At 40.1% G+C, this 12,158-nt stretch overlaps 2 protein-coding genes across 5 annotated transcripts in view; one reads left to right on the top strand and one right to left on the bottom strand.

Annotated features, from left to right (window-relative positions):
* The first annotated feature begins 936 nt into the window (after positions 1 to 936).
* LOC149009527 (ATPase 9, plasma membrane-type) lies at positions 937 to 5,336 on the top strand. Its single transcript, XM_089160951.1, has 13 exons — positions 937 to 993; positions 1,393 to 1,512; positions 1,600 to 1,698; positions 1,779 to 1,916; positions 2,009 to 2,770; positions 2,872 to 2,994; positions 3,125 to 3,229; positions 3,354 to 3,663; positions 3,790 to 4,304; positions 4,382 to 4,555; positions 4,643 to 4,825; positions 4,929 to 5,113; positions 5,240 to 5,336. The coding sequence occupies exons 1-13, from the start codon at positions 937 to 939 to the stop codon at positions 5,334 to 5,336; spliced, it is 2,868 nt and encodes a 955-aa protein (XP_089017077.1).
* A 2,530-nt stretch (positions 5,337 to 7,866) lies between these two features.
* Positions 7,867 to 12,158, bottom strand: part of LOC149009526 (dicer-like protein 4) — a 57,270-nt gene continuing 52,978 nt past the window's right edge. For 2 of the 4 annotated variants that reach the window (XM_089160593.1, XM_089160594.1), the window contains 3 exons: positions 9,062 to 9,299; positions 8,817 to 8,931; positions 7,867 to 8,477 (listed from right to left, as the gene is read on the bottom strand). In XM_089160593.1, coding sequence (XP_089016719.1) covers positions 8,300 to 8,477; positions 8,817 to 8,931; positions 9,062 to 9,299 — 531 coding nt within the window. In that variant the 3' untranslated portion in view covers positions 7,867 to 8,299. The remainder of the gene's footprint in view (positions 8,478 to 8,816; positions 8,932 to 9,061; positions 9,300 to 12,158) is intronic. The other 2 variants (XM_089160595.1, XM_089160596.1) reach the window with 1 other exon arrangement.

Genomic DNA, 12,158 nt, shown 5'->3' with positions numbered 1-12,158 from the left:
GCCAAATAGTGGTATTTCACACCTAAAGTGAGAAAAATTAAAAAAATATGTAGGCATTTTTAAATTTTAAAAAATCTAGGGCCATGCCCCTCCGGTCCCTACGTGATTAAATCCTTGTTGAGATAAGAATATAAAGAGAAGATCCAAATATGCTTTGAACAATTACAAGTAATGAAATGTAAACATGCAGGTTTTCTTTTATACAAATTCCCCACTTCTCATGTCATCGGTTGGCTCATATTAATCCCAACATGGCCTTATTTGAGAATTTGTTTGTTTTCCTGCTTTACCAAAAAAAAGTTTGTTCAACGCGCCATGCTAATGGTAGAAAACCACCATTTTTTTTGCCAAAAATAGAAAAACCTCTTCACCTAGTCTAAAGTAGAGGCCTGGTTTGATGAATTTTGCTGGGATGCTGAGTAATTAATGCACAATATTTGTAGCAAACGATTGAGATTTTGATCTGAATCAAAATTTTGATCTCCACCGTTAGTTAGCAGCACAGTGCTACGCATTAATTGTACAGCCGAGCACTGGTTTGATATAACTGCAAGTTTGACAACAGACATCGATGGTAGATATTAATCGCTTAAACTTGGGAGAGATTCACTGAAGCAAAATCGTTAAAAGTGGGAGAGATTCAGTTGTAAGGTAAGAGAGAAATAGCAAATTACTATTTTTGTCTTCTGCAATCCAATTGAAGACCATACAGTTACAAACAACCCTTCAGGACGAGCGTTAAGAAAAGGAACCCAATTAAAGTTGCACCTGGAGGAGGCCAAGGAGCATGCAGAAGGAAGATAGAGGAGCTTCAGAATAATCATGTCGACGATAAGCTCATAGAAGCTTGTTGTCGAAAACTCTTCTATGTTAGGAGAGACAAAATAAGCTCTCTCTTCTTCACCATTTTCCTCCTCCATTTCTTCTCTAAAGAAAATGGCGACCAGCAAAGCGATATCCTTGGAAGAAATAAAAAACGAAAATGTTGACCTCGTAAGTATTTCTTTATCTCCTTCTATCTTCTCATCTGAATTGTGAGGTGTGTTTCCTGTGAATGTTGATTCGGGATTATGAAGTTTTGGTTGGTCCAGTGCATGGGTTTTGTACATCAAGGAAAGCTACATCTGTTCTGCCTTGATTTATGTTTAATCTCAACTGATATTTGAAATTTTGATTCATTTTGATTACTCATCCTCATGGTCGATCTGTTAGTATTATTTGTTTAGTTAATACTTAATAACCAATTCAACACGACAAGTGCATTAAAGATTGTTGAGGATCCTTGTTCTAGATAAAGTAATTCAATCCTGGTTTAGTCCTTTTCTTATCATCTGTTTTTTATTATGTATTGGATTTGACCCATTTTTGTTTTCTATACGTTGTTTATCATAGGAGCGAATCCCTATTGAAGAAGTTTTTGAGAAACTGAAATGTACAAGAGAAGGTTTGACGACAGAGGAGGGGGAGCAGAGGCTCCAAATCTTTGGACCAAACAAGCTTGAAGAGAAAAAGGCAATTCTCAACTTGGTTTTCTTTGATTTTTCTTCCCTTTCTCTTTCCTGGCTTGTCATCTTAACCTTGAAACATACTTCACTGCAGGAAAGCAAATTCCTCAAATTCTTGGGTTTTATGTGGAATCCTCTTTCATGGGTCATGGAGGCTGCTGCTATCATGGCCATAGCTTTGGCTAACGGAGGGGTATAACTATAACCATCATCTTTAAATGAAAATCACCCAGGTTATAAATAAAAACTAAGAAACATATTAATTAATTGCAGGGCAAACCTCCAGATTGGCAAGATTTCGTTGGTATCACAGTGTTGTTGCTCATCAACTCCACCATCAGTTTCATTGAAGAAAACAATGCTGGAAATGCAGCTGCTGCTCTAATGGCAGGTCTTGCCCCTAAGACCAAGGTGGGTTTCTCTCGTACGTTCTCCTTTGACATTTAAACTTCATTAGTAAATCAATTCCTAAAATGTAAGTTTTTTTATGGCTGTATTTGTAGGTCTTGAGGGATGGGAAATGGAGTGAACAAGAAGCCGCCATATTGGTTCCTGGAGATGTGGTCAGCATCAAGCTTGGTGACATTATCCCAGCTGATGCTCGTCTCTTGGAAGGTGATCCTCTCAAGATCGATCAGTCAGCTCTCACAGGTGAGTCCCTCCCTGTAACCAGGCATCCTGGTGAGGAAGTCTTCTCTGGATCCACCTGTAAGCAAGGGGAGATTGAGGCCGTAGTTATTGCCACTGGTGTCCACACCTTCTTTGGCAAGGCCGCGCATCTTGTGGACAGCACCAACAATGTGGGTCACTTCCAGAAGGTGCTAACAGCCATTGGGAACTTCTGTATTTGCTCAATTGCTGTTGGAATGGTGATTGAAATCGTCGTGATGTACCCGATTCAGCACCGGCCTTATAGGAGTGGAATCGATAATCTGTTGGTGTTACTCATTGGAGGAATTCCCATTGCCATGCCCACAGTGTTGTCAGTGACAATGGCTATTGGGTCTCACCGTTTGTCTCAGCAAGGTGCCATTACAAAGAGGATGACTGCGATTGAAGAGATGGCTGGTATGGACGTGCTTTGCAGTGACAAGACTGGAACCCTTACCCTTAATAAGCTCACTGTAGACAGAACCATGATTGAGGTGTTTGTCAATGATATGGACAAAGACGCTGTGGTCTTGGCAGCTGCCAGGGCTTCCAGAGTTGAGAATCAAGACGCCATTGATGCTTCTATTGTTGGAATGCTGGCTGACCCAAAGGAGGTAGGTACTATTAGATAGAATAAACAAGGACTACATCTTCATTTTAATGGCATGGTCTGTGTGCATGCTTCCTGATCCTTCCCTTTTTTTCTTCTCCTCAGGCAAGAGAAGGTATCCAAGAAGTGCATTTCTTGCCCTTCAACCCTGTTGACAAGCGTACTGCAATCACCTACATTGACTCCGACGGTTCATGGCACCGTGACAGTAAAGGTGCACCTGAGCAGGTAATTTGGAAAGCTCTTTAGTTAGTATCTAGCTAGTACATCAATTGTACTTCCTATACCAATTCAGGTTTCTAATTAGTTTGAATCATAATTTTAGTCGCTCTGACAATCCTATTTGCATTTGTTACAGATTATTGATCTTTGCAATCTCAAGGAAGACACAAAAAACAAAGTTCATGCAATTATTGACAAGTTCGCTGAACGTGGTCTTCGTTCTTTGGGGGTTGCTCGACAGGTAATGTATATGTACCAGCGTATTGATTAGTTCATTCATGCTGTTTCATGTTGTTGATCTATTCAATGTCAGCTTGGTGACAACTCCATTCGAGGCTGAATTAGTATTTTGTGGAGTTTCACAGACAATTCCAGAGAAGACGAAGGAGAGCACTGGTGGGCCCTGGGAGTTTTTGGGTCTTTTGCCTCTCTTTGATCCTCCAAGGCATGATAGTGCAGAGACAATCAGGCGAGCGCTCAACCTTGGAGTCAATGTTAAGATGATCACTGGTGATCAGCTCGCCATTGGCAAGGAAACTGGTCGTAGGCTTGGCATGGGCACCAATATGTATCCTTCTTCTTCCCTGCTTGGCCAGTGCAAGGATGAATCCATAGCTTCTATCCCTGTTGATGAACTCATTGAAAAAGCCGATGGCTTTGCTGGCGTCTTCCCTGGTAAATAAACATACACCACCATCATTATCACTACTCACTAGTTTCTTCGATCTCAATTCATGATCTTCTCTACTTTTTTGCTTCTTTGTTCGCTAATATTGGACCATGAATGGTTGATTTATTCAGAGCATAAATATGAGATAGTGAAAAAATTGCAAGAGCGAAAGCACATCTGTGGTATGACTGGAGATGGTGTCAATGATGCTCCGGCGTTGAAGAAGGCAGACATAGGAATTGCAGTGGCCGACGCAACTGATGCAGCTAGGAGTGCATCAGACATAGTATTAACAGAGCCTGGGTTGAGTGTGATTGTGAGTGCCGTGTTGACAAGCAGAGCCATCTTCCAGAGAATGAAGAACTACACAATTTATGCAGTCTCAATCACAATCCGTATTGTGCTAGGATTCATGCTCATTGCCCTCATATGGGAGTTTGATTTCTCACCCTTCATGGTTTTGATCATTGCCATCCTCAATGATGGGACCATCATGACCATCTCCAAGGACAGGGTGAAGCCATCCCCACTGCCAGACTCATGGAAGCTCAAAGAGATATTTGCCACTGGTCTTGTCCTTGGCACCTACCTTGCAGTTATGAGTGTAGTCTTTTTCTGGCTTGCCTACAAGACTACCTTCTTCTCTGTAAGTGGCCTTATCACAAGCTGGCGAAAGCCAATTACTAATTTTTTGGGATCAATCTCAACTATCAATTTTCGCAGGCCAAATTTGGTGTCCGACCCATCAGTAACAACGTAGAAGAGCTCACATCGGCACTCTATCTCCAAGTGAGTATTGTGAGCCAGGCTCTCATTTTTGTCACCCGTTCCAGGAGCTGGTCTTTCGTTGAGCGCCCTGGTCTTTTGCTCATCACAGCATTTCTTGCTGCCCAGCTGGTGAGTGTGTGATTTTCATTTTGTGAGATTATGACTAGGTAGAATTGATGGGTCTAATTAACAATGGACATTGGTTGATTGAATTAGGTGGCTACATTGATTGCTGTGTATGCACACTGGGACTTTGCAAGGGTACAAGGCATTGGCTGGGGATGGGCAGGAGTCATCTGGATCTACAGTATTATATTTTACTTCCCCCTTGATATCCTAAAGTTCATCACCCGCTATGCATTGAGTGGAAGGGCTTGGGATAATCTTCTCCAGAACAAGGTCTTGCTATCGTTGCCTTAACCATCCTAACCGACATTCTCTAGAATCTGTTTGTGTAGAGATAGACTGTCATTTTGTATCCGCTTAATGTTTTGTTACACAGACTGCTTTCACATCGAAGAAGGATTATGGAAGGGAAGAAAGGGAAGCACAATGGGCAACGGCTCAACGTACCCTTCATGGACTTCAACCAGCTGCTGATTCAGCAGGGCTATTCAATGACAAAACCAACTACAGAGAGCTAACTGAGATAGCAGAGCAAGCCAAGAAGCGTGCAGAGGTTGCAAGGTAACAACCATGGCAATGTGTTCCCTGTATCATGGTCAAGTCTGATTGTCCATTAAACATCTACTTGCACCAATTTTAACAATTATCTTATATAATTTTTAAAATCTTTGCAGTATTGCTTTGCAGGCTTCGGGAACTACATACTCTTAAGGGACATGTTGAGTCTGTAGTGAAGCTCAAGGGTTTGGATATTGAGACAATACAGCAGCACTATACAGTTTAATTCACAGGAGATTGGTAGAGGCACCCCTGCTTCTTCTTCTTTTTTTTTTTTTTTTTTAAATCTCTGCTTCACTTCCCTTTTCCATTCTCATTCTTCTCTCCTCTACTTGTTTCTTCTCATTTTGTGAAAGCCTGCTAGGAGGAGCACGCAATTGTTTGATTAAATCTTCAAAAGGAGGCCAGCTTCATAGGTGGACAATTTGAGATGGTGCGGGTCAAAATATACGAGGCCTTGTGAATAAAGCTTTGTTGGTCTTCAGTTTGATGTTGATTTACTTAAAAAGTCACTGCTCTCCATAGAAAGATATGCTTTCAACTTTCTAATCAACAAATAAAGGGGCTGAGACAGAGAGTACACTACCTAACGTCTCTGGCACCCTTCCACTCCTATTTGTCATGAAATAATGTATTTTAAAAAAGTACAAAATAAAAATTGCAGAGAAGTTAGTTTGCAGTGTTGTGCTAAACTAAAATGCAGGACCAAGAACTTCATTATAGATTCAAATTAGCTCATAAACAGAAAGCAGTTGAGTTTCAAGTTTCAGGTGAGAGCTGCTGTGTATGTCCTTTGGTGAACAGGTAATGAGGTAACTTCGTAGAGAGATGGAGAGGACGAAATTTTCATCCTTCAGCGAGGAGATTTTCTCTACGCTTTGCACATTTTCTTCCTTCTTGAAACCAACTTGAATTGACCCCAAAAAACAAAAAAAACCAACCTACTTGAAAGCCCTTGCGCAGCAGAGCTTACATTAGTTCCATTGTTCATGAAATAAAAGGGTGAATCGGAGTTAAATTACCAAAGTCTCACTCTTATCTCTAGTCGTTAGCTTCTCCAATGGGTCCTAAAAGACCAACCGATGACGAGCGCCAGAGACTTGAAAGCATAAAGCGTAACAAGGAGATGATAGATTCCATGAATTTCCATTCCAGAGCTCAAGAACTCTCCTCTGCGACTAAGCGTAAGCGGAGTGCTCTCCCTTGCCTTCCCTTCCGTGTCAATCACAGGCATTCCATATATTAACCTTTCCACTTGCAATTTCTGCATTTCTCTTACCACTTACTGGTCCATTTCTGTTTTTTGGGGTCTTCTTCTTCCTCTCTTGGCAGAATCGGACCACAAGGTCAAAAACCCATAACCGATAAGCAACCAAAAGCTCAGGCTCCAATGGAAATACGGCGGTCTCTGCTTACCCAAGGAAAGAAGCGCCTCGTCAAGGGGCCTCACGGACGACCTCGTCAAGCCTCCAAAACCCACTCGACTGGTCAATGTATTTATGGGTAATGTCTACAACAGAGACCTCATGGATACAATCATGAGCGTTGGGAAGAAAACCCAGATATAGTCGGAAGGCTTCATTAATTTGCAGGAGTTCAAGAGAGGAGAATGGGGTTGGGAGTAGATTGGATTTGGGATCCCTGACTTTGAAATCAGAGAACATAGATTACAAGTTGTGCCAAACAGGATAGTGAACACGAGGTTCTTTCCTTCTATAGACCGAGTAATTGCTTGTTGCCGGGGACGATTCTGGGATTATTGGGCTTTGGGACGTTGATATAAGGGAGCAAGGAAGAGGGGATTTCTTAACTCTGAAAACAATATATTGACGTACGTTCTTTTGGTACGCCACTCCCAAAGAGTATTGTAAATTTTGCAAACTCAAAAGCTACTCTCCACTCAGGATTTCTTGTTCCTGCTTTGGAAGGGTTGATGGGATTTTGAGTATGGTGGGACTTTCAGACTGATGCTAAAAGGCCTTTGTGGTTCTTGTGACTGGTTGGCATAACACTTGGGCAGCAAAATCCTGAGCATGACGGAATAGAGAAATTTATGGGAGGTATACCATTCAAAGGCCTTTGAATGGTATGTGGTTCTTGTGAATGGTAATGGGATTGTTACACAAGTATGGACGAAATTTGTGGTAGGAACATCTCTGTTACACAGGGAATACCCAGTTTTTTTCTGCTGGTTGACCTGACCTATTACCGAATCAAGAAAATAGGTAATCAACCTTATAACCTGCTTTTATAGAAATTGATTTGGTCATCGACGTCTCATTGACCACAGATTGAATTGCCAGGTCAGCATTGAAAAGGGGTAATAACAGGAAAAAAATAGGGTTGACAAACACTTATCAGGGCGACCATTGTAGACAGAGGTGGAAAATCGGTCTATAGATTATAGTGTCTGCATCTCTTAGATTTGACTTGAGCAAAATCTTTGCAGATGAACTATCAAATCTAAATCTCCATACCAAAATTTTCTGGAAAGATATTTGAATGTACCATTTTTAATTTTCATAAAGTTAATATACCATTTTATGAATTCCCAACATGATAACAGTATTTTCAGTACTATATACAGATCAGAATTACAAAAGAAATTAAAAATCTAGGTTAATCATCTTGCAGAGAACCTTCAACCCATTTCGACAATAGTTATTAGGCAAGGTACCATGTAAAAATATCCTTTTGTCTCTTTCCCATGTCATAATTGTTAAATTGTTTTTATTTAAATAAATATAATTAAGATTTTAATTTCTCATAATTATGATATGACCTAAACATTATTGGTAATTACAACTTAATTTAAAATAATTGCCTGTTTGGCTGCTACTGATAGGAACATTGTTTCTACAAGGCTCGTCTAAACCTGTATTCTAAGAAGAAAAACATACATTACGACAGTTTTGTATAAATCCCTGTCGATCTTCTTGGAGAAGAGCTTGCAAAGACTTCAAAAACAAGTCTCTATTGTTAAGGGGTAAGTATCTTATTTTGTCTTCAACATGATTACCTTAATTCTAGAATTCAATATTAAATAGATTGTATATTCTGTTATGTTTACTAACAATAATCAGCTACCATACAACACTAAATATTTAATTGCTTTTATTAAGGTGATTCCCCTTGGAGAGAACGTTCACCTCATGTATAATCCTTTCGTTCTTTCCCCCACCTCCAACCCTAACTAGATGAAGTTCCTGTGTCGTCCTTGGGTAAGTAACCTTGGTGCCTCAAGTACCAAATAGCTCCTTCTGCAGCATTCTCTGTTGAAGCTTTCTTTGTTGGCTGCGGTGCACCAAAACACTCAACAATAGTTTTTGTAGCCTCTTCTATTTCAATAGTTACCTTGAAGGTGAACCTGAAAAAAATTTAGATTGAAAACTTTGAATTGTCAAAGTAGTGACTTTCTGTGTAGATGTGTAAACTTAAGATCTTTCTTCCCATATTTGTACGTTTTGGGCAAAAAAAATTCCAGGTATTTCATAGGCTGAAGAATAAAATATTGTGTATGAACCACCTCACTTGATCATGGGTTATGGGACCTCACCGGAGTTCTGAAGCGCGACAAGAAGAGGGCAGGACCCAGTGGGAATATCAAAACTATCCTAACTAATGATGTATATGAAAAAAATTGGTTTGTGGATAAACATTTATAAGACCTTGAACAGATTCACAAAGTATGGGAAGCCGTACTTACACTCTCAGGTGGCATGGTCCTTCCTCTTTGCAGCATTCGAAGTCGGGGGGTTTCCAATAATTAATGGCACATATCTCATACAAACGAGACTTCGCCGACCCAGTGCATGGAACGCCTGCATGAATGGATATCAACAACTTGGTTGGAACTAATTTTATATAAAAGATTCTTCTCTCTGTTTAAGTGCATTTTGACTCGCAATCTGATCTTTAGAAATCAGAAAAAGTACTACATGTACATGGTACCTGTAGATTGAGAACTTTTCTTTGAACCGCTATTTTCTCGTGTTTTGCCATTTTCCAACATTTTGCTGAGATGCTTTCTAGCAGGTGAAGCATCTTGTATCTTTAAGGCCTCGAGATCAATGCAATCAAGAAGAACCACATGAACAGGAGATTCATCATAACCAATAAGTTTGGCTTCCTGTTTGCTGTTGGTCTCCAAAAATTTCTCTGTTCTGTTTTTTCGCCGATACCCTAGTGCCTGTAAAGAAAACATAACTGGTTCTCGATAACTAATACAACAAGAAAAGCAAAAATGTAGAATTCATTCAAGGTCGTCAATATAGAAAACCCAAAAGCTTCACACTATAAGATGTGCTCAATACGATTCAATTCCTAACTAATACCAAACGACAGGAAACAATAAAACAGATTTGGACAAAGAGATGAGGCAATCGAGATGCATGGAAATCTCAAGAACACTAACCACAATAAAATAAATATTTAGACTTTCAGATGAAACGGAAGAACCCCATCAGAACGATTAACAGGTCCAAAAGGAGGCAATCCAAGGGTATGTGCATATGGCTAGCCTTCTTCCAAGAACGTACACGCCTTACCTGAGGAGCGGCTGTAGATGAATCAACAGGGAAAATGTCTCTGGGTTACCCTTTTGCTTGTTTAGGCAATGAAATCCGTGGCTCCATAGGAACTTCCAGTCTCTCAGAAGAAGATAATCATCCTTCCCAAGGAAAAAAAATCTACTAATGCGCAATTCTTCTAGGACCTTGTATTCTACTAACCCAATAAGCATATTGACTGATGGAAAGCCACGTTGCACTTACGAAACCAAACAGATTAAACTGTTAAACCAGTAAAAATAATTAAATATTATAGTATTCCTTATCTTTAAATAAAGTTTGACCCTGGCATCGTATCTTTTGTTTTCTCCGTCTGTGTTCTCGTTTCGTTTCCATTTCCCGTTCGCAGATTTTTCAGTGCCGTTTCTCCACGTAGGGAAATGCCATCAAGCAGTTCTGTTTCTAACGGGAAAAGAAAATCAATCCGTTCGACAACTTCAGTGTCAATTAAGGCTACCCGATTATAATTGGTTTTGGATGGGAGATCTGGAAGTGCTAAATAAACCGAACCAGTTTTTTGAATGATAATGAACACTATTAGCATCTTCAACCAAACCAAAACCTGAACCAATTTACAGATTATTCGCAACGTTGCTACAAAGTAAAAGACAAGAAGGACCAGAAAGGTGGTAGACACAGGTTTGGGTCTGGGTGGCTGTTGGATATTAGTCCAATATTGATCTAGATTGAGAAATGAACATGAATGCTGCGTATTAAGGAAATCTGGGCAAGTCCATCCCACCAGATCTCCACAATTGATTTTTTTTAAACCGGTAGCTCTGTATTAAGGATGGCGTACTATTACAGATACATTTTTTGCAAAAGATAAAAAACTGAGACACCACCTCAGACTGTAAACCACAAAATAATGTTTCCGCTTACGACCACAAAATAATGTTTCTCACACTCCATCAAACAGCTTTGCCCTCTAATTTAACAAAAATCAAGTAGATGGGAACTTCAAAGAAGCCCTGTTCCCAGTTTTTCTTTTGGGGTCTATAAACTAATATTACAGAACCCAACGAGAGAAAGAAGAATGTAGAGGGAGGGGGTAAAAGAAACTCTGGAGATAGTGTGAGATCTAGGGGAAAATTTGGAGAACAAAATTGAAAAGAAACAAGAATGAATGTAACAATGTACACTGAGAAGAACTAACCCCTAAAACCAACTCATAAAGTGAGAAAAATCCAAGCCATATCAACCCCCATCAAATCCCTCCTGAATATAAACGAGGTTAATAACTCAATGTCATATCAACCCTACTGTATACAGGTTCATCTCATATTATGACAAACCACCATGCTTCACAGGGTAGGAACACTCGGTGCTACGATCCATGTCATGGATGGCATTGTTGAATGACCAAACCTTCCTCTCAAGATGAATAAGCTTAAGGCCTAATTAAACCCCACCAAATCATTCACAAATCTATGTGAGTGCCATGGAATTGTAATATTCAGGATTTCCTGGCTTAATCTTTGTCTAATTAACTATTATAATGATAACACAAACATAGATCCGTAGAGAGCAACCACCTAATCACTTAAACATGGTCCATCGTTCTCTAGTGGGAGGGGGAGTATGACCTCTTTTGAGGAGGGGGTCGGCAATTAAGTGCATCAAGGGGTAAAATTTCTGTCTCTCGTAGGAAGCAATCTTTTCACCTGGCTGGGTTTTAATGGTCTACCCCGCATAGCAAAGTTTATTCATGTAAACATTTATGTGATTTAAAAATCATATCTGAATTCTGGCTGCCTAGATCGGATGATTCCCCTGATAACAATCCTACATTGTGCCTAGAGATGTTTAGCAAACGCACATCCCAAGGTCATACTTGATTAATAGGACCCTTCAAGAGAAACCAAAGTGAATGCCACCACTCCCTTACCCACTGGAGAGCCCTTAACCTTGGCCTCCCCACCTAGGCCTTCCTCATTAGCCGCCATATCCCAGTTATAGCCCTAGCTGCATTCTTTGCTAGAATGATTCAGAATACCTCAATTACTTCTTCACCTGCCAATTACTTCTTCACCTGCCCCTTTGCTCGCTCCCTATGGTGAAAAGCCCTCTCCTCTTCGCTCATGATTGGTCTTGAATATTTAGATCCTTCCCCGATAATTCTATTTGTAACGGAATCGATAAGATGGTCTTTGGTGCCACCCTCCACTTCTGGTGAGTGCATAACCTTAGGAGATGGACTTCCAAATCTAGATCCTTGGAGTTGATTTAAAATGCCATCTACTTTGATCTTTTTGCTAGACTTCAATTTATCCCCCACCACCCTGTCATGGACATACTAAGGAACAGGTCATGGTATGTGGCTAAATTTCACTAAATTTCACTCTGAAATTTAAAATGGCTTATGCTGATCCAGGTTCAATATTTCATTTTTTCGAGGTTTTGGCCACCTTGAGATGATTGCAATTCACGAGATTTTGACGAGATCTTGCTGAAACTTGATACAAATTCTGTCAGGTTTC

Source organism: Hakea prostrata, chromosome 7, assembly GCF_041222555.1.
Source record: "Hakea prostrata isolate BN-2017 chromosome 7, UWA_Hpros_2, whole genome shotgun sequence".
NCBI lineage: Eukaryota > Viridiplantae > Streptophyta > Magnoliopsida > Proteales > Proteaceae > Hakea > Hakea prostrata.
The sequence above is the reverse complement of the archived record's forward strand: the minus strand, read 5'-3'. Positions and strand labels throughout refer to the sequence as shown.

Coding starts and splice junctions, on each gene's coding strand:
- LOC149009527 (XM_089160951.1), top strand. CDS start 937: ATGGCGACCAGCAAAGCGATATCCTTGGAAGAAATAAAAAACGAAAAT. Junction 4,556..4,642: donor CATTTCTTGCTGCCCAGCTG/GTGAGTGTGTGA, acceptor TGATTGAATTAG/GTGGCTACATTGATTGCTGT. Junction 4,826..4,928: donor ATAATCTTCTCCAGAACAAG/GTCTTGCTATCG, acceptor TTTGTTACACAG/ACTGCTTTCACATCGAAGAA.